The sequence below is a fragment of the Molossus molossus genome, unplaced genomic scaffold (assembly GCF_014108415.1).
Source record: "Molossus molossus isolate mMolMol1 unplaced genomic scaffold, mMolMol1.p scaffold_m16_p_19, whole genome shotgun sequence".
Classification (NCBI taxonomy): Eukaryota; Metazoa; Chordata; class Mammalia; order Chiroptera; family Molossidae; genus Molossus; species Molossus molossus.
In genome coordinates this window covers 18,330,229-18,355,455 of record NW_023425354.1, presented here as the reverse complement: position 1 = coordinate 18,355,455, position 25,227 = coordinate 18,330,229, and the positions used below count along the sequence as shown (strand labels likewise).

Sequence of the window (25,227 nt, the reverse complement as noted above, 5' to 3'; positions counted from 1 at the left end):
ATCCTAACATATCCTTTGGTTTCTTTCACTGTCACTCTTTCAGGCCTTTCCTTGGCTAGTTCTTTAGAGAGCTTAGTTACTTCAAATTTTCAGTGAGGTCACAAGCAGGACATGTAAGGGCTTGCTGAAATTTCACATAAGGACAGTTTTGGAGGGTAACCTGATTTTGCAGTGCACCTAAGGCTGATAAACAGCAACACCACTAAGAAGGAATCTTGGGGCCAGAGTTCCTATTACTTAATAGGAACTAGGAAAGGTGGATGAAAAATAGAAGAGGCAACCTCAAAAATTTTAGTCTTTCCAAAGTCACTTCCTTCATGCCAGCTTCAAAGACCACTATCAGGAAGAGGTAAAACTTCCCTCTTCCCAGTCCCCCTCCCCCCACACACACACACCTTTTTCTTCATTCAGCCAAGTCAAACATCCTGTTAAACCTGCAGTTATCTTTAAATTCTGATTTCCTATGTTTGTTCAACTGATGTGCATCCAGTGACAGATAAAGCTATTGTGAAATGTGGGTCAGTGCTCTGTAGAGTCTACATCTTTCTAAATTTGTTTCTAGTCCCTATTATTTTAAACTAGGTTGGTAAACTCTTGGAGAAGCCACCACCTAGTGGTATTGAAGGCTCCTAGATGAGTATTGCTCCATGTTGACCAATCTTCCTATCTCCCTGCCTCTGTTTGGCCCAAGAACTTCTGACCTCCAGGTGTGTATTTCTATACTATTCTTTCTTTTTTTTGGTACTCACCCCTAGGGAAACCGAACCTAGGACACTCTGGCCCGCAGGCCAATGCTCCAACAGGTCAGCCAAACTGGCCAGGGCTATACTATTCATTTTTTGCCATCTGGCACAGACCTTCTTGCCAAATCATCCTCTGTACATCTTTTGCCCTTTAGCACAAGCTTGTGTAGGGATCAGAAAATTACTCTGGGAGCTCCATTAAATCCTTGGAAGGGGTTAAACTCACCCCATTCTTCTGAAGGGCAATTTTCTTTTTCTTCCACCCAATAGTTGTATTATATGTTAGGACTCTTTTTAGTTCCTGTTCATTTTCAACACACAGCCACCATGAAAGCCTGCTATGCATTAACTGGAAAAACTTGGTTGGCTTGTTCTCAAAGGCTTGGTGTAACCACAGTAGAAACTGAGAGGCAAACTCCAATATAAGTCAGGAATTTACCGCCATCTATTTTCCCTGCTCAGGGCAGGCAGAAAGGACTGCTGTCCTTAAGCACACTGGCCTTCTTACTGAGCTTTCTTTACTAAAGCTTCCCTCAATGCTCCAGGATCCAGCAACTTAGACTCCTTTGAGGTGAGCTGCTTTGGGTCTGAGGAGCAAGCCAAGGGAGTCTGGTTATGTTCCAGAACAGGGATTCTTTAGCCTGCACTAATTTGCAAACCAGCCTGTGTGATCCTGGACAATTCACAGATGTAATACCTACTTCTTCAGGGTGAAAGAACTGAACACGGAAAGATCCTGACGAGGCCCGAACACCAACCACCTTCCCGCGCTACATGCCTGCTGGCTCAGGGCGCTTCTCTCGCAGATGGGAGGTGTCAGCGGGGCCACTTCCCCATCCCCTTGTCCGCCAGGAGGGGGAGCGGCCAGCCGGCCTTGCACCCGCCAACCCAGCAGAAAGAGCAGCGAAGGCCGGGCTGGGGGCGCCGCGATCGCCCAGGACCCGCCCGCCTTCTGGCCGCTGGGTCCCGAATGGCAGAGCGGCGCTCGGACCATCCACAACGCCTCACGTCGCCCCGCCCAGCGCCTCCCTCCCATTGGCTGTCACCAGGGCCTCGGGGTCTGCGCGGCGCCTCTCAGCGTGCCAGGCCGCTCCGCAGCCCGGAGCGGGGTCGGAGGTGAACAGCCTTGAGTAACCCCGGACATAGTCACCTCATGGGGTTTGCTGGCAGAGGTGGGAGGTAGGGGCGGGGCGGGGGCGGGCCGGCTCCCGGGAAGCCCCGCCCCTTCACCGTGTGCCAGGCGGGCCTGAAGCTGAGCGCCTGTCAGCCATCGTCGGATCTCACCGCGTCTTCCCCAACCCAGCACTGCCTCCGCACAGGGGCTCCGCGACCACCGGACGACGGACGTCGCCGCCGGGAGGTGAGGTCAGGGCAGCCTCAGAGCCAGCGATTCGTGGCCTGGAGAGGCTGGGGCCCAGGAAGGAGCAGTGGCAGCTGGGGGCCGCCTCCCATCTTCTGCCCACCCGCACGCGGCCCCGGCTCCATCCTGTCCGTACCCGGACTTATGTAGCCCAACCCTCCCCACAGCTCCGGGGCCTCGAGTTCCCCTCTGGGGAGACGTGGAAGGGCCTGGGTCTCGGGGTGGGAGCTGAGACCCGGAACTTGGAGGCGTAGAGCCCTGGGCCTCTGGGAAGGGGCTGGGATGTGGGCCTGGGGCTCGCCTCTCCACCACTCCCGTCCCAGCCCCGGCGTGGTCAGATTCCCTCCTCTGATTCTTCGCCTATGCTACCCTGCGCTCGGGCGAGGGAGGAGACCCACGTGGGAGGGGGATGTTGAGGGTTGGGTCCAATTGCATTGAAAGTCTTCTAACTCTCTTGCAGAGTGAGGTGTAGGGTGCAGAGACCCCGTCTTCTCTTGCTCTCACCGTGTCTTTGTATGATTGTGGAAGGCAGGCCAGGCGAGTTATACCTTGCCAGATCTTGCTCCCAGGTTTATTATGTTTTTTGTGCAGGACTAGTAAATGTATGTGCCTGTTGTTACCCTCTCCCCGTTTGCTATACTGATCAAGCTATTTTAGATAGGACGTCGGAAGGTGATGTGTGAGGCTAATGATTTCAGAGGAAAATGTGCGTCAAGGTCCTCCCCAGGTCAGTGCCAACATTATTTTTGGATTTGGACACAGAAAGTGGACACTCGTGGATACTTGGAATCAGTTCTAAATAACAGGGACTCCTTGTAGGTCTTATGGATTTTATAGAAGCATGTAAGAATATAGCTGCGCCAGTAGGGGGAATACTTTAATTTCAGATATTTTGTTTTGGGGTTTAAGTCCGAAATCAAAAGACCCTAGGGTTTCCTGATTGATTCCATTGCTACTTAAGGGGTGTTTCAGTAATTTCCCAATGTTGGAATTCACCTAAACCTAATTCTCAGTCTCAGAACTGATCCCTTTAATCTTGCTTTCTTTTCATTCAATTTTTTTTTCCCCAACCCCCTGGTACAGATTGAGAAGCATGCTTACTTTGGTTACATGGTTTCTTCTTTTTGGGTGGTAGGAATTCTCTGACTTGTCTCTTTCTGGTGGGAATGCCTTGGATATCTGTGATTGAGAAGCATTAATGTGCTGCCTATTTAACAGACACATTTAAGGAAAGTATTGTGGTCTAATATAGTAATATAGAGCAGGACAGCAGCTGCAGTGTCCATATGAAAGATGTTAAAGGCAAAGCACTAACATATGAAGCCACTTGTGTTTACTTGTGCTGCAGAAGTTTTGTTTTGAATTTACCAGTGCATAATAGAAATACATCAAGCATAAGATTTAATTGTTTTTTAAAATTGGAAGAAAGGTTGGGAAATGGTGGCATTTAACTTAGTGAACTTACAGTTCAGGTAATGACTAGGTTGTGTTAAAGAACTGGCATTGTGAAAGAAAGCCAGCCTCCGAACTCTCATCTGATATTGACCTCTCTAAAGTGCTGTGAACAGGTTCAGGTGTAAAACATTATACAAAATTCTATTTCCTTTTCAGTCAGTGACTAGGAAAACATTTTGGCTGTCACACAGACTAGTTTAACAGGTCTGGGTCTAGTGTTTTTCTTTCGCGAAAACAATTTTTTAATATATATATAATATCCTAATAGTCATGGTTGAAGAAAGAAATAAAGTAAAATAAAAATTATTAGACTAATACATTGAAATTTAGTATTTCTAATTGGAGGAGTCTTTTTACAAATACAGAAAAAAGGGTTGTTATATCATTATCTAACATATTTTTAAAGATTAATAATGATAGGAGCTATACATCAAGCATTTTTCTAAACCCTTAAAACAATAAGATTATGAAGAAGTGAATGAACACTAAAGACTCTTTGGATGATTGCACAATAATATAAATGTTCTTAATGTGACTAAACTATACAATTAAAATGGTAAATTTTATGTTGTGTATATTTTACTACAATAAAAAATATGGCTGAAGTGAAAAAAGAAGGCTCATTTGGATGAAAAAATTTCTTTAACTATGAGGTAACTAACATTTTTAAAGGAAATATTCACTGATCTTCCACTCTAATGGATTATTGCTTAACTAGTTTTTTGTTTGTTATATCAATTTTACAGTTTAGTCACTATTCAGTACTTTACTTGAATCTAATGGCTTATGTGAAGATGCTGTTAAATAGGAAACTGACAAATAGTGTCATAAGGACACTGCACTTAACACAAGGAATATGAATCTGATTGATAAAGCATAGGTTCTTGTGAGTTCAATCAGGCAATCTTAGTTTGTATGGTCCAATGATATAGGTCTCTTATCAATTTGTTATTTACTTAAGCTACCATAAAACCATCTAGTCTCGGAATATTTAAGCAAGCAAGTGAAAAATGGCTTCCACAACAACAACAATGTTAAGGGCCTTACCCAAAGGTTGGTGGCCACAATTGGTTTGGCTTTCCAGTGATGTTTTTTGGGGACTTAGGCTCATTTAAGGAACCACAGTAATGTTTACGATCACATGACAATAGGAATTGAAATTGTATGGCAGTACTAGTTATAAAGTGATTATCCCAGAGAGAATAAGCTTGTGTAGTGATTATTTTCATTTCTGAAATAACACAAATTTTGAAAATTCTGAATGAATTCGTGGAGGGAGGTCTAAAAAGCAGGCTTAGTTTTGGAGAATCTTTTTTTTTTTTTTTTTTGTTCTCTAATCTTCACCCAAGGATACTTTTCTCATTGATTTTTTTTAGAGAGAGTAGCAGAGGGGGGGAGATGGGGAGAAGAAAAACACATTGATGTGAGAAAAACATATCAAGTGGTTGCCTCCTGCACTCTCCCCAACTAGGCCAGGGATCGAACCTGTAACCCAGGTATATGCCCTTGACCGGCAATGGAACCCAAGACCCTTCTGTACTCAGGGCCCACACTGTAACCAATGAGACACACTGGCCAGGGCAGTTCTAGAGAATCTTTTTTAGGAAAAGTAAGATTTCATTTATGAATTTGGCTAACTCCAATGATAGAAATACAGAGTACACGGATTAATGAAGTTCCTAAAAATTACCCTCTGTTTTTGTAGAAAGCTTTCAAATCTGTCCTTAGTCATAGAAGTTGGCATACATGTATGTATGTATTTACACACATGCCAAATTGAGGGGATAGTAGCTTAGTTTTCAAGTTTAATAAAAGTAATATCAGTAGATTAGCACCAAGAGGATAGATAGCTGGTTTGTGTTTTGTGCATCAACATTCCTGACCCTGACAAGATAAGCTATTTAATTTTCCTTTGATTCCATCTTATAAAATCCAAGAACTTAATAGAACTCTTAGTATTGGAATGTACCTTAGGAATTTTATAATCCAATTTTCCACTTAATATGAGACTATTTTATCTAATACTCCTGTTGAAAGCTTCCAGCTATAGGCCAGTTCGTCATCTGCTCTAATGCATCATGGGGCAGCTAATTTTTGAGAGTTTGTAATTATTTTCAACTTAAAACTGTCTCTCTAAAATGATGCAAGATAATGTAACTCCAAGAGGATAGGAATTTCTGCATTAACCTATAAATTTCTCCAGCTCCGCATCTCTGCTAGGTAACATAACGTACAATGCCTTACGGTGGTTCTCAACCTTTGGGTCATGACCCCTTTGGGGGTCAAACGACCCTTTCACAGAGGTCGCCTAAGACCATCGGAAAACACATATTTCCGATGGCAATTCATAACAGTAGCAAAATTACAGTTACGAAGTAGCAACAAAAATAATTTTATGGTTGGGGGTCCCCCCAACATGAGGAACTGTATTAAAAGGTTGTGGCATTAGGAAGGTTGAGAACCACTGCCTTAACACATCTAGGGGACTGGAGGGGGGTGGGAAAAGCAATGTGCTTTCAAAGAAGAAATTGTTTTTTTTGTTTTTGTTTTTGTTTTTTTATCCTCACCCGAGGACATTTTTCCATTTTTTGTTCAGGTAGAGTGGGAGGGAGAGAGAGGAACAGAGAGAGAGAGAGAAACATCGACGTGAAAGGAACACATCGAGTGGCTGCCACCCGCACGACTGACCAGGGCCGGGGACAAACTGCAACTGAGGTACGTGCCCTTAGCGGGAACCGAACCCGGGTCTCTCAGGACCGCAGGCCGACGCTCTAACCGCTGAACCAAACCGACCAGGGCAAAGAAGAAATTGTTTTTATCTTCAGACTCTTTGGAAGGTAGCTGACAAACCTGAATCATGGCTCCAGCTTTTTCTAAATATTGTTCTATGAAATAAGATTATGAGGGAAATGGTTTTTACCTGGAGACCTCCAAATGTTTCTAGGGAATAATATTTGAAATAAAGCCATGCTCCCTGGAGCTCTAGGAAAGGGCCCTTTGAGCAAGATGGTTATTGTCTTGTGTGGGAGTGACTCAGCAAAAAACTGTCACTGCTGTCCCAGCTCTCCAAACTCCCAAGTCTTTCCACACAGTTCCAAACTAGTCTGCCTTCCCTCTCTGCCAGAGCCCAAGTGACTGTCACCTCACTGAACTTACAGGAACACCTGTCCCAGACAGTTGCCACTGCCCTGAGTTTGACTAGCTATTGTCTATATCACACGACCCCTGGTCCTGCAGATGAGCATGATTGTTGTGCCATTATATGCCACAAGTGGACATTTCTCTAACCATGGATCTGTTGGTATCTCAAGTGCTCCAACCTTATCAATGTATACCCAAAGCATTGCTGCAACTAGACTCAGAAAAAACAGGAGTGAAATGTTCCCCTAAATGTCTACTGACTCCTGTTAGAGATGGGGTAACCATAACATCTGAAAGAAAGGGTATAAGATCCACCATCAAGATTGTTTCTTCCATCCAAAAACAATCTTTTACTCCCAGCTCTCAACCTCACCCTGCCGTGTGTTGATCAACAACTCACGGTACACCTGGACCAATTTAAAAAAAAAAAAGAAAGAAAGAAAGCCGTGCGGTTCATGTCTCCTAGTTCTGTTATTCAAGTGTTCACTAGAATTCCTATGAAACGGCCTACAAAAACCTAGTCTTTATACAGCATTTTGAGGTGTTAGGAGTGGTAGATCTAAAATAGTCGGAATAGATAATAACTTTTTCCACTTTCATTAAGTAGAAAACGGAGTCAATTACACATATTAATAAATAAGTGAATGACATGCTAGTTGTCTACTGAATTGCTCAGGCATATATGAGATAAGAGATCAGAGTTGCATGGAATTAATTGGGTAAAGCTTTTTATTAAACTTATTTAAAATCTTCAGTCGCTGATACAAAATACACACACGGTTCAAAATTTTAAACGAGAGAGAAAGCAAATGTAACAAAAGTATATATAGTGACATTCTGTGTCCTAACTTTGTCTGGCAGCCATCTAGTTCCCTTCACCAGAGACAAGCAGTGTTATTAATATCTTATTATAATTTCTTAATAGTAATGATCAGATATATTAATTTAAATGTATTGAATTTTAAATAGTTATTAGAGGTTTTATTCAGATTCTTAAAAATATTTTTTTTTCTTTATTGATTTTAGAGAGAAAGAAAGGGAGAGGAAGAGAGAGAAATATTGATGAGAGAGAACATCGATTGGCCACCTCCTGCATGCCCCCCCACTGGGGATTGGGCCCACATCCTGGGCATGTGCCCTGACCAGGAATCGAACCAGTGACCTCTTGGTGAGCCACACTGGCCGGGCTTCATCCCCAGTTTTTAACAAAACATTTTTTGTTAATCCTCACCCAAGGATATTTTTCCATTGATTTTTTTAGAATGGGAAGGGAGGGAAGGAGGAAGAGAGAAAGAGAAACATCAATGTGAGAAACACATCGATTGGTTGCCTCCCCCATGCACCCCAACCAGGGCCGGGGGCAGAATCTGCAACCCAGGTACATGACCTTAACCAGGAATTGAACTTGAGACCCTTTGGTGCAGGAGCCAGTGTTCTAACCAATGTACAGCACGATCATGGCTACTCACAGTTTTTAATGTTTTCCCATTTTGCATAATCTCTTCATAATGTGTTGGAGATTTTTCCTTTGATATCTAGTAATCCTCAAATGTCAGCTTTCATTTAAGAGGGGGAATTGACAAAATTATTGAGATTATGAGAATGTGAGTGGGGTTTATAGACTATTAATTTCACTCCAGGGTTTTCTGGCATCTTAGTTAGAGAACTCCAGTGTTAATTCCTGATTTTTTTTTTTTGTCTCCTCGGGCTGGATAGATTCTGCACAGAGGGATCCTGCACCCTCCCCCCCCCTCCCCACACACACTCTTCTGAGGGTGAAAATAGGGTAAAGAAGACTGAGAGGTCTTACTCAATGTGTTTATTCACTTCATTTTCAATATGGTCCCCTCCTCTTTACTGTTGCTGGTATCCTCCAGTCTAGAAACCCTCTATTTAACATTCTCTAGCCCAGCCGGTGTGACTCACTGGTTGAGCACTGACCCATGCACCAGGAGTGCTGGTTCGATTCCTGATCAGGGCACATGCCTAGGTTGTAGGCCAAATCCATAGTGGGGGGCATGCAGGATGTGGCCATTTGATGTTCTCTCTCATCTATGTTTCTAACTCTCTCTCTCTCCCTTTCTCTCTCTCTAAAATCAATAAAGAAAAAAAATTTAACCTTCTCTAGAGGATTGATTTTTCAGTCTTTTGCCAGGATCGTGGAATAGCAGGCACCTGGCTTTATTAATAGGGAAGAGAATCTAGGAATCTAAAGCTTCTGAAACAATTCAACCAGTACTCTTTATTTTAGTTTCATCTTCTACTTCATGAACATTTTGGAGATTCTGTGATATAAATTGTATTGATTCTAAGTTTACCACAGAAGGCTTATGATTCAGTTTTCTTGAGCTTGCATAGTCATTTATCACTCTTCCATCTACTTTCTTTTTTAAAAAATATGTTTTTATTGATTCTTGTGATTTTTAGAGAGAGAGGAAGGGAGAAAAAGAGAGATAAAAACATTGATTTGAAAGAGATATATCAGCTGGCTGCCTCCTGCATGCTCCCTACTGGTGATCGAGCCGACCTGACCAAGAATCAAACCTGGACCCAATGCTCCATCTACTGAACACATCAGCCAGGCCCGTCTACTTTCTAAGAAAATTAAGTTACTGTTTTCTCCCCCTGAATATTTTGTGGGATGAGAGGTCTTTTTGTGGACTATTCCTTAAAAAAACTTCTTTACTTTTGTTTTAGTGGGAATTCTGGCAGGAGCAAAAGTGGATATGTGTTCAGTCCACCATCTTTACCCAGAAGTTTGGCAAGGCCTCTTTAATGATTTCTTGAAAGATGCAGATGCTTGCACCATCCTTGGTTATGCATACATGCATATAAGTTCTGTGGTTTATCTCTTCCCTCCCCTGCAACCCTCTTGAGAGACATTCTTATCCCCATGCTGAGAAATGAAAAATAGGACCAATTATTATACTGTTATTTTCTTTGATGACTATACGCTAAAGAAATATTTTACAAAAAAAAAAAAAAATCTAAAACAAACAAACCAAAAAGTCTCCAGCTGGCTCTTAAAGGAAATTACCTCAAACTCTTGTAACCATTCAGATCTAGTATTTCTCAGAAATCATCATATTCTACCATCTGGTCTTTATTCAGTGGTTCCTTCTACATGGAATGCTTCTACCTCTCCCTCCTTGCTTATCTCCCTAGTACTTCATTGCTATTGTCTTCTCACTCCAGGAAGTCTTCCATGATCCTTGTCTACCACCTCTACGTTTGGATTAAGTGCCCTTCTTTTTTTATTTCCACACCTAGCAAATATACTGCTATAATTGTTTAGTTAAGTGTCTATAGCTACTTAGCTGGATCCAACACTTATTTATTGTTGTATATACATCACCCATCTCACTATTTGGAATACAAATGCTTGTGGTTTTTAAATTTAAAACTGGTAGCAAAATAAAATGTGGCTTAAAACACTCTATAACTTTCTTATGGATACTGAATTAATACAAAAATTCATTTAAAAGTTTATCTGTAGCTCTGGCTAGTTTGGCTTAGCAGTTAGAGTGTCAGTCTGAGCACTGAAAGGTCAAGGGTTCAATTCCCAGTCAATGGCACGTACCTGGGTTTCAGGTTTGATCCCCGGCCCTGGCTGGGGTCATGCGGGAGGCAACCAATCAATGTGTCTCTCTCACATTAATTTTTCTCTCTCTCTTCCACTCCCTCCCTTCTACTGTATCTAAAAATCAATGGAAAAATATAAAATATCCTCCAGTGAAGATTAACCAAAATAAACAAACAAACAAAAACCAGTTCATCGCCCTGGCCAGTTTGGCTCAGCGGTTAGAGCGTCGGCCTGCGGTCCTGAGAGACTCGGGTTCGGTTCCCGCTAAGGGCGCGTACCTTGGTTGCAGTTTGTCCCCAGCCCTGGTCGGTTGTGCGGGTGGCAGCCACTCAGTGTGTCCCTTTCACATCGATGTTTCTCTCTCTCTCTCTCTGTTCCTCTCTCTCCCTCCCACTCTACCTGAACAAAAAATGGAAAAATGTCCTCGGGTGAGGATAAAAAAAAAAAAAAAAAAAAACATAAAAAACCAGTTCATCAATAAAATGACAAAAATGAGAGAAGTCAAATTCAATTATTCTTTTTGAAAAAATTTAAATGAAGTTACTATGGCTTAAAAGGCAAGGAGGTGTTGTGTTACCTTGGATATTTTTATCAGTGGCTATGTAAACTAATTACTGCCTTATATTAGAATTGCTTAGAATATGCCATGCCATTTGAGTTTAGAGAATATGTTAACTAAGTTTGGTAAAGTCTGTTCTATTTTATTTAGAGATATATCTTTGAATGAAATACATGCTAACTATTAAATAAGTACATTTGTTATAATCAGCTTTATCCCAATTTCAGGAGCATAGGGTACCTTCTGCAAATATTTTGGGAACCTTCTGCAAATATTTTCAGGAGTCCCCAAATAAAAGTTTAAGAAAATATATATATTTTTTATTTTTTAAAATTATTTATATTAATTTATTTCTGTTACAGATGTTTCTCCTTTTCCCCCCATTGACACCCTCCCCCCATCCCCAGCTTTGTTATCTATGTCCATTGGTTATGCATACATGCATATAAGTTCTGTGGTTTATCTCTTCCCTCCCCTACAACCCTCTTTTCTGAGGTTTGTCAGTCTGTACCCTACTTGTGTGTCTCTGTGTCTATTTTGTTCATCAGTTTGTTTTGTTCATTACATTCCACAAATAAGTGAGATCATGTGATATTTATCTTTCTCTGCTTGGTTTGTTTTGCTTAGGATAATACTGTCCAGTCCCTCCATGTCATCTCAAAGGATAAGAGATCTTTCTTTCTTACAGCTGCATAGTATTCAATTGTGTATATGTACCACAGCTTTTTTATCCACTCATCTACTGATGGACACTTGCGCTGTTTCCAGATCTTAGCTATTGTAAATAGTGCTGCTATGAACATAGGGGTACATATATTCTTTCTAATTGGTGTTTCAGGCTATATATATATATATTTTAACAAAAGAGAATTTGACATTGCTAACAATTCGATACAATGAAGAAAATTTTTATTTGGATAGGCAGAATTTCCTATAGCTGTTTCTGAGGGAAGGCCTTGTTTTGGAAGTGATATGACAATAGCTATATGAGCCTTCCACAGGGATCAACTCCATTCTTTGATCTCTTTCTAGAGAAAGAGGTCTTCACTATTCCGTGGCAAGGCTTTAGAGATCCCAAATTCTTAATGCAAACAAACTTTTGTGTGAGAGCAAGTTTTTGTCATGAAAGGATCCCATAGCTTTTATCATATTTCTAATAGTGTCTTGACCTAAGAAAGTTTATGAACCATTGGTTTAGGTACTTAACTCACTGTGCTTGCTCTCTGGTGAGTGCATAAGTGGCATGGACAGGAGAGTGAGGATTAATCGTGGCTTTAAGACTTTTGGACACAACTCACAATAAGATGTTGATGTCATTGTGTATATGTAACTGATAAAAAAAATTTACAAAGAAATATTTATTCTGCCCTGGCCGGTTTTGCTCAGCAGTTAGAAAGGCGGCCTGCAGTCCAGAGAGACCCGGGTTCGGTTCCGCCAAGAGCACGTACCTTGGTTGCAGTCTGTCCCCGGCCCTGGTTGGGTTGTGTGGGTGGCAACCACTCAGTGTGTCTCTTTCACGTCGATGTTTCTCTCTCTCTCCCTCTTTCCCACTCTATCTGAACAAAATATCAAAAAATGTCCTTGGGTGAGGATAAAATAATAATAATAATAATGATAAATAAAAACCAAACAAAAAATATTTATTCTTTTAAAGCATGGTGTGCTCCCAACATTTTCTATTCTATTTTATTTATTTATGAATTTTTGGTTAATGTTCACCGGAGGATATTTTTCCATTGATTTTTTTAAAAAAAATTTTTTTCCTTTATTGATTTTAGAGAGAGAGGAAATGATAAGGAGAGAGACATAGAAACATCAATGAGAGAGAACATTGATTGGCCACCTCATGTATGCTTCCCACTGGGTATTTGGCCCACAACCTGGGTATATGTCCTGACTGGGAATCCAACTGGTGACCTCTTGGTGCATGGGTTGATGCTCAACCACTGATCCACACCAGCTGGACTTTCCATTGATATTAGATAGAGTGGAAGGGAGGTGAGGAGAGAGAGAAATATAGCAATGTAAGAGAGACTTGATTGATTGCCTCCTGCATGACCCCTGCCAGAACTGGGGATCGATCCTGCAACCCAGGTATGTGCCCTTGTCTGGGAATTGAACCTATAACCTTTCAATTCAGGGGCCGACACACTTAACAGCTGAGCCAGGCTGGCTAGGGACTATTTCATTTTAAAAAAATTTTTTATTTACTATTTTTTTATTATGTTTTTATTGTTTTTTTTTAGAGAGAGAATAGAACATTGATGTGACAGAGAAACATCAATTGGCTGCCTCCTGCATGCCCCTCACTGGGGATCGAGCCTGCAACCCAGGCATGTTCCCTGACCGGGAATTGAACCATGGGACAACATTCAATCCACTGAGCCATACCAGCCAAGCCTATTTCATTTTTAAAATGGTGGTTGAAACGCACTAAATTGATTTCTTACTATTCTGTTTGGTGATAACCCATAGTTTGAAAAACACTGGTCTAGTACCTCATAGCTCACAAAATCCTTTCATATACTCTCAGTCTTCACAGGAGTACTATGAGGTTCACATGATATTCTTGTCTTTACAGATGAAGTAGCTCAGAGACTTGTTCAAGTTAATACTGCCAGTACTTAGCAGAGTCAGAGTTTGATCTTAGGTCCTAGGCTTTGACCTCAGCTCCACTGCATCTTTGATTACATCTGATTCAAATTAAAGTTGACCCTTGAACAGTGTTGGGGTTAGGGGCAACAACCCCCCCATGCAGTCAAATTCATGTATAACTTTTGACTTCTCCAAACTTGACTACTAATAGCCTACTGTTAACTGGAAGTTTCCAATGACATAAACAGTCAACACATATGTATACCTTCTTACAATAAAGTAAGCTTGAGAAAAGAAAACGTTATTAAGAAAATTAAAAGGAAGATAAAATGCATTTATGATATTCATTGAAAAAAGTCCTCACGTAAGTGGACCCACACTGTTGAAATCTGTGGCATTCATGGGGAAAAACTAAAAGGATTTCCCTTAAGATTAGGAAAGAGACAGGGGTATCTGCTTTCACCACTCTTATTCAACATAGTACTGGAAGTCCTAAGTCCTGGACACAATAGACAAGAAGAAATAAAAGGCATCCAAACTGGAAAGGAAGAAGTAAAATTGTCATTATTTGCAGATGACATGAAATACTATATATAGAGAACCCTAAGGATTCCACCAAAAAACTATAGAACTGATAAATGAATTCAGTAAAGTAGCAGGATACAAAATAAATATCCAGAAATTAGTTGCATTTTTATACACCAATAATGAACTGTCAGAACGGGAAACTAAGAAAACATCCCATTTACAATTGCATCAGAAAAACCCCACAAAAACCTTAGAGTAAATTTAACCAAGGATGTAAAAGACCTGTATTTGGAAAATTATAAGACACTGAAGAAAGAAATTGAAGAAGATACAAATAAATGGAAGCATATACCATGTTTGTGGATAGGAAGACTTAACATCGTTAAAATGTTCATATTCCCTAGAACAATCTATGGATTCAATGAACTATCAAGATACCAATGGCGTATTTCACAGAATTAGAACAAATATTCCAAAAATTTATATGGAACCAAAAAAGACCCTGAATAGCAACAGCAGTCTTGAGAAAGAAGAATAAAGTTGGAGGAATCATGCTATCTGATATCAAACTATACTACAAGGCCATAATAATCAAAACAGCATGGTAACCCTGGCCTGTGTTGCTCAGTTTGTTGAGTGTTATTCCATGCCCTGAGAGGTCACCAGTTCGATTCCAGGTTAGGGCATATGCATGGGTTGTGGGCTCAATCCCCAGTAGGGGGGTGTGCAGGAGGCAGCAGATCAGTGTTTCTCTTTCCCTCTCTCTCTCTAAAATCAATAAAAAACAAACAAACAAAAAACTGTTATTAAAAAAAGAAGCACAAAAAACCCCAGCATGGTACTGGCATGAAAACAGACATATAGATCACCAGAACAGAGTAGAGAGCCCAGATAAACCCACACCTTTATGGTCAATTAATATTCAACAAAGAAGGCAAGAACATACAACGGGGTAAAGATAGTCTATTTAATAAAAGGTGTTGGGAAAATTGGACAGATATGTACCCAAAAAAATGAAATTAGACCACCTTCTTACACCATACATAAGAATAAACTCAAAATGGGTTAAAGACTTAAATGTAAGACTCAAAACCATAAAAATCCCAGAAGAAAACGAAGGCAGTAAAATCTTAGGTATTTCTCATGACAATATTATTTCTGATATGTCTCTTTGGGCTAGGGAAACAAAATTAAAAATAAACAAATTGCACTACATTAAACTGGAAAGTTTTGCACACCAGAAACCCTCAACAGAATTAAAAGACAACCCAGTGAATGGGAGAACATATTCACCAGTGATACATCTAATAAGGGGTTAATATCCAAAATCTATGAGGAACTTATTACAATTCAACACCCAAAAAACCCCAAACAATCTATTTAAAAAATGAGCAAATGATTTGAGAATAGACTCTTCTCCAAAGTGGACATTCAGATGGCCAATAGACATATAAAAAGATGCTCACTGTCACTAATCATCAGAGAAATGCCAATTAAAACCACAAGGAGCCCTGGCCAGTTTGGCTCAGCGGTTGGAGCGTCGGCCTGCGGTCCGGAGAGACCCGGGTTCGGTTCCCGCTAAGGGCACGTACTTCGGTTGCAGTTTGTCCCCGGCCCTGGTTGGTCGTGCGGGTGGCGGCCACTCGATGTGTCCCTTTCACATCGATGTTTCTCTCTCTCTCTCCTTCCTCTCTCTCCCTCCCACTCTATCTGTACAAAAAATGGAAAATATCCTCGGGTGAGGATAAAAAACAAAAACAAAAATAAAACCACAAGGAGCTATCACCTTGCACTTGTCAGAATGGCTGTCATCAATAAATCAACTAACAAGAAGTGTTGGCAAGGATGTGGAGAAAAGGGGACACTCATGCACTGTTGGTGCAGCCACTGTGGAAAACAGTATGGAGGTTCCTCAAAAAATTAACAGTGAAACTGCCTTATGCCCCTGTGATTCCACTTCTGGGACTATATCCAAAGAAACCTGAAACATTGATTCTAAAGAATGTATGCACCCCTGTGTTCATTGCAGCATTATTTAGAATAGCTAAGATTTGGAAGCAGCCCAGTGCCAAGTGACCATCAGTAGATGAGTGGGTAAAAAAGCTGTGATACATATACACAATGGAATGACTATTTCTTGGTCTTAAAAAAAAAAGGAAATTTTACCTTTTGCGACAGCATGGATGGACCTGAAGAGTATTATATTGTGTGAAGAAATAAGCCAGTCAAGGAAAGACAAATACCATATGATCTCACTTATATGTGGAATCTAATGAACAAAATAAGCAAACAATAGAAACAGACTCATAGATACAGAAAACAGACGGACAGCTGTTAGAAGGGAAGGGTGTTGAAGGGCTAGGTGCAAAAGGTGAAGGGATTAAGCAAAAACAAACAAACAAAAACCTCAGGCACAGACAACAGTATGGTGATTACCAGAGGGAAAGCAGGGTGGGGGGAGGTAGACGAGGGTAAAGCGGGGATAAATGGTGACAGAAGGAGGCTTGACTTTGGGTGGTGAACACAATACAATATATAGCTTATGTATTATAGAATTGTATACCTGAAACCTATGTAATTTTATTAACCAATGTTACCACCAATAAATTCAGTAACCCCCCCACACACAAATCTGTGGCATTCAAGGGTCAACTGTATTTTCTTTTTCCTCCCTTTTCTCACCCCCTTTCCTACCATAATTTTGGGGAATAATATTAGCTCAAACTACATAATTGGGTAAATCCTAATTCCCCAGTTAATATACCTGCACTGTTCCCAATCTTGTGGCTGGTCATTCAGGGTCTTCTCTCAGAAGTTCTGGATTTCCCTATATGTGTGATAAGTTCTTTTCTTATGTGTTCGTCTGCACCCTAGACCAGTGGAACTATGTCAGTCAGCTGTGGAACTTAATATTCAGATCTCTGGGTCTTCAGCAGCAATTCTGATTCTCAGTTGATCTGGGGTGGAGTTTAGACATACTATATGTTTTTTATAAGTTCTACAGGTGATTGTTATAAATAGTCAAAGTTGAGAATTTCTACCCTGGATTCATGTAAATTGTTGGGCCTAAGAAGGAAACCTAGGATTTGGGAAGTAACTAGAGACTCCTTGGTCCCTTAGAGTTTAGGGACTTAATATAATAGGAGATCTGTCCTCTCCCTGACTTTTTGGGTGGGTATAGCCGTTAAAAAAATATATATATCACACACACACACACACACACACATATACACATACATATATATATAAACATACACACATATATATAGTTTTATTGATTTTAGAGAGAGGGAAAGGGGGAGAGAGAGAAACATCTCTTTGAGAGAGAAACATTGGTTGTCTCCCATACTTACTCTGACTGGGGATAGAACCAACAACCTAGGTATGTGCCCTGATCCAAAATGGAACCGACACAGGACCATACTCCAACCATGTCAGCCACACTGGCCAAGGGCGGGTATAGCCATTTGGAAACATAATCATTGTAATCATTGCCTGAGTTGTACAGAACCTAGTGTTTCTCTTCTCCCCATTATCTCTTTTTTGATGAAATATTGGAAACCATAGGGTGGGAATATGTTCATCTGAGCATACGATTGGAACAGGCACAATGTGAAATTGTAATCTTGGATTATTGTTTAATACTTTTGTGAATAATAAAGTCTTTGAGTGTGTAATGTTTTTGATTCACAGGTTTGAACAAATAATAGTTAAACTGAACTTTATGCTTAAAGTTGAATAATAGATTTGACCAGAAAAATCATACTTTGAGTATTATTAGTTTTGTATTATGCTTGAACAAAAGTTACTGATAAAATTTTTCTTTTCAAAAAATACTTCAAATATCTCTTCCTTTCTCTTTTTAGTTCATTTTGGAAGTGGATATCTGCTCAGACAGTAAGAATTATAAGAGGTCAGTTACAAATCATGCTCTTTCTTGTTTTCGGTGTGATAAAAATTTTATGTTCATGTACTAAAATACTAACTGTAGGTTTTTATCTTAAAAGTTGCCTTCCCCAAAAGAATATAGGCAGGTTTAGGGGGGATGACTTGAGTGAACGAGTCTGACAGTGTTAGTATTCCACCACCTTTCTCTTTAATTCAGAACTACAATCAATGTAAGTGGGACGAGCTGTGGAGTAGCTTCTAGAGTGTCTGGACAGCTACTCAGTGATTTTCCATACATGACCTCTCTTCTGGTGGTTTGTAAGCTTGTGCCTGGGAATACCATTCAGTAGAGTTGCCGGTTGGTGGACATGCTTTTAGCTGCACTGGGCTGCTTCCAGTCTTTGCAACCCTTTAGGGAACGCTGCCTTTCATGTTCTTAGCGAGGAAAGAAAAATTTGAAGTTGATCTTTTGGAGTCTTTTGTTTATTTATTAGTCAATCCTTTTTCTTCTCCCATGGAATCAGAGAATGCTTCTTTCTCACAAATTTTATTTTTTCGGGTAGTCACCTAATTTTGGTCAGACTATAAGGTAGAGTCTGTCCCTGAGTACCTTACTTATTTCTTTTGTGAAGAACGTAGCCGTTATTTTCTGTTAGCTGAAATGGAATTTAAAAAAAATCTATTATTCTTAAACTTGATTATGCACTGCTCTAAAATGTGAAAGAAGTAGCCTTTTTGCTGCTATATCTTCTGGATTTGGAGTGGTCAATCTGTTAGAACTCCCCTGTCCCTTGCTTTCTCCTCTCCTTTTTTACCTTCCTTCCTTTCTAACCTCCCCCCACCCCCTTTTAAAAAATGATTTGGTTTTCTTTCAAGGTTCTGGAAGTGAACGCTTTATAAAATTTTGAGACATTAAAATTAAATTTTTAAGGAAATCTAGTATTCCAAGGGAGAAATGTATAGAAAATTTAGATGTCAACTTTGCATGATGTTTTTATATTTGATTCCAGTTTTAAACATAAAAATAGCCTAAGTAATCTCCAACTCACTTTAAAAATATATCTATAGATATCTTTTAGCATTCCTGGCAATTTGTTATTACTGCTTCATTTTTCTAGCACAGTGGCTCTCAAACTTTAGGAGTTGGTAAAATATTGATTACTGGGCCCCAGCCTGTAGGTTCTGATACAGTTAGTCTGTCTGTGGTAGGGCCCCAAAATTTGTACTTTTAATGGATTCCCAGGGAACACTGCTCCATCTGGGAACCACACTTTGAGAACCACTGTTCTAACATTACCAATACTGTTTTATCTTTATAAATGAATAAACTCTGATTAATAAATTACACAAAAATAATGGTGCATTATAATTTTAACGTGTTTAGTGGTGATTCCTGAACCTTTTAAAATCTTGATGTTTTGTTGTCTAATGTCAAAGAGCACGGCTCTTTTATACCTCAGAGTGGTTTACAGCATACATTTCCTATTACCTGTTGATATATCAACTCTTAGAGCACCTCACAGTCAGGATTGGAAATTATTACTCTCTGAATTAAAATTGTATGTTAGGCCGCAAACTGTTTAATATTAAATTGATGTGTAGTTTTAAAGTTTTTTAATAGGAATTTTGGAATGACAGAATAAATATTGTTTCATTTAGTTTAGTTTTTATTGTATGGACTTAGAACTCTGTTTTGGTCCTTGTTAATTCGTTTTCGAGTAATTGGCAGTATCTAATATCTGGAAAACATATACTTAATTGAGATGACACCTCTATTATTTTAATTATAGACTTTAATTTAATAGTAGATTCACCTTCTCCCTTTCACTGTCAGCACATTAGAGCCAAAAGCAGACATTGTTGGGTGAAATTTTGACAAATGTAGTTTAAGAAAAATCTCATGGCAACAAGTAAAGTTTTTTTTGTTTTTGTTTGTTTTTATTCTCACCCGAGGACATTTTTCCTCAGAGTGGGAGGGAGAGAGAGGAGGGGAGAGAGAGAGAGAGAAACATTGATGTGAAAGGGACATATAGAGTGGCTGCCTCCCACAAAACCCCAACCAAGGTTAGGGATGAATCGCAACCAAGGCATGTGCCCTTGGCCACAATCGAACCTGCAACACACTGGTCCGCAGGCTGACATTCTAACTGCTGAGCCAAACTGGCCAGTGCAAGATTTTTTTTCTTAATCCTCACCTGAGGATATTTTTCCATTTATTTTCAGATAGAGTGGGGGGGGGGGAGAGGAGGAGAGAGAGAAACATTGATGTGTAAGAGAGATACATTAATTGGTTGCCTTCCACTGGACCCTGACCAGGGACAGGGCCTGAACGAACTGCAACCAAGGTACATGCCATTAACTGGAATCGAATCCATGACCCTTTGGTCCAGGGCCAACGCTCTAACTGCTGAGCCAAACCAGGCAGGGCTAAAGATTTTTTTTTTTTAATGAAAAAAATACCCATCTTGCCCGGCCAGTGTGGCTCAGTGTTTGAGCGTCAACCCATGGTCCAAGAGGTCGCTGGTTGGATTCCCAGTCAGGGCACATGCCCAGGTTGTGGGCCAAATTCCCAGTGGAGGGCATGCAGGAGGCGGTCAATCGATGTTCTCTCTCATCGATGTTTCTGTCTCTCTCCCTCTCCCTTCCTCTCTCTCAAAAAAATCAGTAAAGAAAAAAAAACCCATTGGAGTTTGCTTGACAGTAAACTCTATGTATGTGTGTGTGTGTATGTGTGTACATGTGTATACACACATATATACACATATAGTATATCTACTCACTCTATGGCATATATATATTTATATATATATAAACATTTAATGAATATATTTATACATAAATGCACTTATATAAATTTCATAGCCTCTCAGAGTGTAGTGTTTGGAACCAGATGGTAGTTATGTAGTTCACTGTACACATGAAGTTTTAAATGAACACTATTCTTCCCAAACCCTTTCCACATTCTCTGCAATACTAATAACTGAAATTACAACATCAAAACAAGCAATTTTCACCTAGTGGAAAGGTTTGAGGAAAAGGAAATTGGTTTTAATTTTTCAGGCAGAGTTACCATCATCTGAATTTTCCTCTGTAGAAAATAAAGGCCCTGAAGTAGAATAGCCAAGAAAATGAATTCTCAAATTCTGCCTTGCTTCCAAGTACAAGCTGTGGAATATTAGGTATAACCTATGGCTATCCTCAGATGTAGGTTATTATTCATAATATGCTTTTCTCACTCTTCATTTTCTCCATAGCTCTCAGGGCTCATTTTGAGGAAATAATGGATGAACCATCCTCCTTGGCCAAGCCTCTGGAGCTGAACCAGCACTCCCGATTCATAATTGGTTCTGTGTCTGAAGATAACTCAGAGGATGAGATCAGCAACCTGGTGAAGCTGGATCTGCTGGAGGAGAAGGAGGGCTCTCTGTCACCAGCTTCTGTCAGCTCAGATACGCTCTCTGATTTGGGGATCTCTAGCTTGCAGGATGGCTTGGCCTTACATGTGCGGTAAGAGAGAAAAGTTTAATGTTTTACTTATTTAAATGGTCCTGTTAGTTTCACTGAATTTGTTCTAAAGAAAGCAAGAATAATTTTAGCTAAGATTGCTTCACCTTTTCCTGTGTCACTGGTCTTAAAACTTTGATGAATAAATGGAAAATGGTTATTTTATCTGGAGTACAGTCTTTGAAAGTGTCTTTTCCTAAATGTTCCTCTCAACTTTTTCTGGTTTTTCTACATTCTAGGTCTTTTACTGAGACTCTAGAGAATGAGAGTTAGGCTGAGGAATTTTAGTCTCTGTACTGCTTTGACTACCATTGTTGTAACTATCTTGGTGATTGATTAGACTTTTGCAAGGGTGGGCAAATTTGTAGTAATCTCTCTTTGAACTGCTTCATTATGTCAGGAAGTTATATTCTATTTTTTGGCAGGGGCAGTACTCAATAAAGAGCTGTGGTAGGAATAAGGGGTTGTCACAGAGCTCTCCTTTTTCTCTAAAAATGCAATTCTCTGTATGTAATTGAGAATGTCAATAAATAGTAACACTGGATTATTCTTATTTATTGATGTTTGATTATACAACCAGTGTGTGATATACTAACCTTTGGTCATTTGTTTTGCCATTTCTTGAATTAAAGGTTCTGGATTAGTGGTTCTTGGTTTTCATTATACATAGAATCATTTGAGGAGTCTTAAGAAACGAGCCCCATCACCACAGATTCTGATTTATTTGATATTGGCTTATCTTTGAGCTGAAGCATTTTCTTTTAAAGCTCTCCAGATGACTCTGTTATACAGCCAGGGTTTAGATTATAGGTCCAGACTAGATAAACATAAGTTAGGGTAGGTATTGCTGTTGTTATTATATTGATGCTTCTATAATTGCTGGATCATAAAATAATTCATCTCCTGTTTATATACTCAAGATACAGGCTCTTGCCTTGGCCCGTTTGGCTCAGCGGTTGGAGCATCCACCTGTGGTCTGGAGAGACCCGGGTTCGGTTTCCGCTAAGGGCATGTACCTCGGTTGCAGTTTGTCCCCGGCCCTGCTTGGTCGTGCGGGTGGCAGCCACTTGATATGTCCCTTTCACATCGATGTTTCTCTCTCTCTCTCTTCCTCTCTCTCCCTCCCACTCTATCTGTACAAAAAATGGAAAAATGTCCTTGGGTGAGGATAAAAAAATAAAAAAAAGATACAGGCTCTGTAGTAAAATCCCAAACTGGGTCTGGCAGAATGAGACTATCCTGCCTTATGGTTATCACTGGGGCTTTGGGGCCTAGGCTTCTGAAAGATGAGATAGTGTAAGTGGTCACCTCATTTAGCTATTTGGAGGTCAAAAGAAAGGAGTTAAACAAGTTAATTATGTTTTACTTCACAGATTCCTAGAACAGCAGTGAACCAGAGATAATTTAGCTTAATTCCTTTATTTAAATAGATGAGAAAACTGAGGACTAAAGAGGGGAAATAACTTGCCTAAGGATGAATAGCTTGGGATTCAGAGTCAGATGCCCAGGTTCCATTTCAGTAACTTTTCTACTCTACTTCCCTGACCATACAAGTGTCTAAATTTTATTTCTATCTAGTTCAGACAAAATTCATTTTAAGGAGGTAATGAAAGAGGTATTATAGACATGCCCATGTAGTCATGCCCACATAATAATGGACCACAGGTAAGATTATAATGGAGCTGAAAAATTCCAATCACCTAGTGGTTCAACATGCAGCACTAATACTTGCCATTGTGTTATAGTTGCCTACAGTATTCAGTACAACAACATGTTGTACAGGTTTGTAGCCTAGGAGCTGTAGGGGAATAGAATTTTTCACCTCAAAATATGACTATTTGAGCCCGGCCAGTGTGGCTCAGTGGTTGAATGTTGACCTATGCACCAAGAGGTCGCTGGTTTGATTTCCAGTCAGGGCACATGCCTAGTGGGGGGCATGCAGGAGGTGACCAATCGATGTTCTCTCTCATCGATGTTTCTCTCCCTCTCTCCCTCTCCCTTCCTCTCTCTCTAAAATCAATAAAGAAAAAAATATATATATGTCTATTTGACATAAGGATTATTTTAGGCTGGTTATTTATTCATTTTTTTGTTAATCCTCACCTGAGGATGTTTTCCATTGGTTTTTTAGATAGCCTGGAAGGAAGGGAGGGAGGGAGAGAGGGTGAGAGAGGGAGAGAGAGAGAGAGAGAGAGAGAGAGAGAGAGAGAGAGAGAGAAGTATTTATGTGAAAAAGATACATCAATTGTTAGCCTTCTGCACGACCCTACCAAGGCCAGGGATCAAACCTGCACCCCAGGTATGTGCTTTTGACCGGAATCATACCCACAACCCTTCAGTCCACAGGCCGACACACTAACCACTGAGCCAAACTGGCCAGAGCTAGGCTGGTTAATTTTAAGAAATAACAGACATGGAAAAAGCTCTGAAAGCCAAGTAGTTACCCTTTATAAAACACATTTACATTTGTAAGGGTGTCTCCCTTTCTATACAGGGAAGAAGGGGATGACCTCATCTCTGAAAACTCTTAGACTTGCCCTGGCCGGTTGCTCAGTGGTTAGAGCTTTGGCCCATGGTCCAGAGAGACCCGGGTTCGGTTCCTGCTGAGAGCATGTACCTAGGTTGCAGTGTATCCCCAGCCCTGGTTGGGTCATGTGGGTGACAACCACTCGAGGTGTTCCTTTCATGTCGATGTTTCTCTCTCTCTCTCTCTCCCTCCCACCCTATCTGAACAAAAAATGGAAAAATGTCCTCGGGTGAGGATAAAATAAATAAATAAATACATACATACATACATACAAACTTTTAGACTTAAATCTGCATGGCAATCTTACCCTCATTTACAGTGCTTTTTCTGTTAACCTCTCATAACTGACTCCCCTCAACATCTTTTGTCTTCAGTTGAAGATGGAATTGAAGATGGTGGCTTCAGCCATTTTGGCAAGTTACTCAGTTTTCCTGGGTCTCTCCCATGTATACAGGAGGTATACATGTTATTAAGCTATTGCTTGTTTTTGCCTCTTAATATCTTTTTATTACAGGAATTTCTCAGCCAACAGCCCAGAATGGTAGAGGGAAATTTTTTTTTCTCCTGTACATAACAGTAAGCTATGCCATAAAACCTAGCTGTGTAGGAAGCTATACCACCTAGTGTAAATGCACTGTACAATGTCTAAGGCTGCATTTTTCAGAATATATCTCTATTCTTAAGTGTAGATCATATCTAATTTCTGGGAATAGAGGACAGTATTTAGTGGCAGACAGAAGAAGGGTCTTTATTTTTATGTAAACATTTTTTATTAAGTTACCTTTATAGATCATTTAATGGTTGACCTGAAGGCTAATACTGGTGGTGGTATCTTCCCACTCAAGATCATCTGTAAATGTGTTGGGGTTGTACCTGGTAGGTACAACCTTTTAGAGGACAGAGGATCAATGATTCTAAACCTTCTGCAATGTACTGGATAATCCCATACCACCAAGAATTATTCTCAAAATACCACAGTGTTCTGTTGAGAAAGAGTGGGTTAAATTTGAATCCCTAAAGCCACACAACATCTTGAGAAATTTGTCTAATATGAGACAATGTGAAACAGAATATCATTTGTTGGATTCAGAAATTGTGAGTTTGGCAATAGCAAGATAAACACCATTATAGGAAATTCAGCTGATGATATTACAAGGCAGTTTATAGTTGCCAAGTCATTTCCAAAGTTGATGACTCTTATTGCAAAGACTGTGTAGTCAGTGGTATGTGCACCTGATAATTTGTTTGCATACCTTACTCTTACAAAACTCATTCCCATAGCTTATAGAGGAGCTATGGATTGAAGTGTGATCAGCATTCTGCATAGGAGACAGTGCCAATTCC

General features: G+C 40.1%; 2 protein-coding genes across 3 annotated transcripts in view; one reads left to right on the top strand and one right to left on the bottom strand.

Annotated features, from left to right (window-relative positions):
* Window positions 1-1,737, bottom strand: part of CUNH17orf78 (chromosome unknown C17orf78 homolog) — a 29,994-nt gene extending 28,257 nt beyond the window's left edge. Inside the window, exon 1 of the mRNA XM_036268379.1 lies at window positions 1,522-1,737. Coding sequence (XP_036124272.1) covers window positions 1,522-1,737 — 216 coding nt within the window. The remainder of the gene's footprint in view (window positions 1-1,521) is intronic.
* A 248-nt stretch (window positions 1,738-1,985) lies between these two features.
* The window catches only part of ACACA (acetyl-CoA carboxylase alpha), a 250,284-nt gene continuing 227,042 nt past the window's right edge, over window positions 1,986-25,227 (top strand). For both annotated transcript variants that reach the window (XM_036267833.1, XM_036267834.1), the window contains exons 1-3: window positions 1,986-2,103; window positions 17,831-17,877; window positions 21,107-21,359. In XM_036267833.1, the coding sequence (XP_036123726.1) occupies window positions 21,133-21,359 (227 nt within the window). In that variant the 5' untranslated portion in view covers window positions 1,986-2,103; window positions 17,831-17,877; window positions 21,107-21,132. The remainder of the gene's footprint in view (window positions 2,104-17,830; window positions 17,878-21,106; window positions 21,360-25,227) is intronic.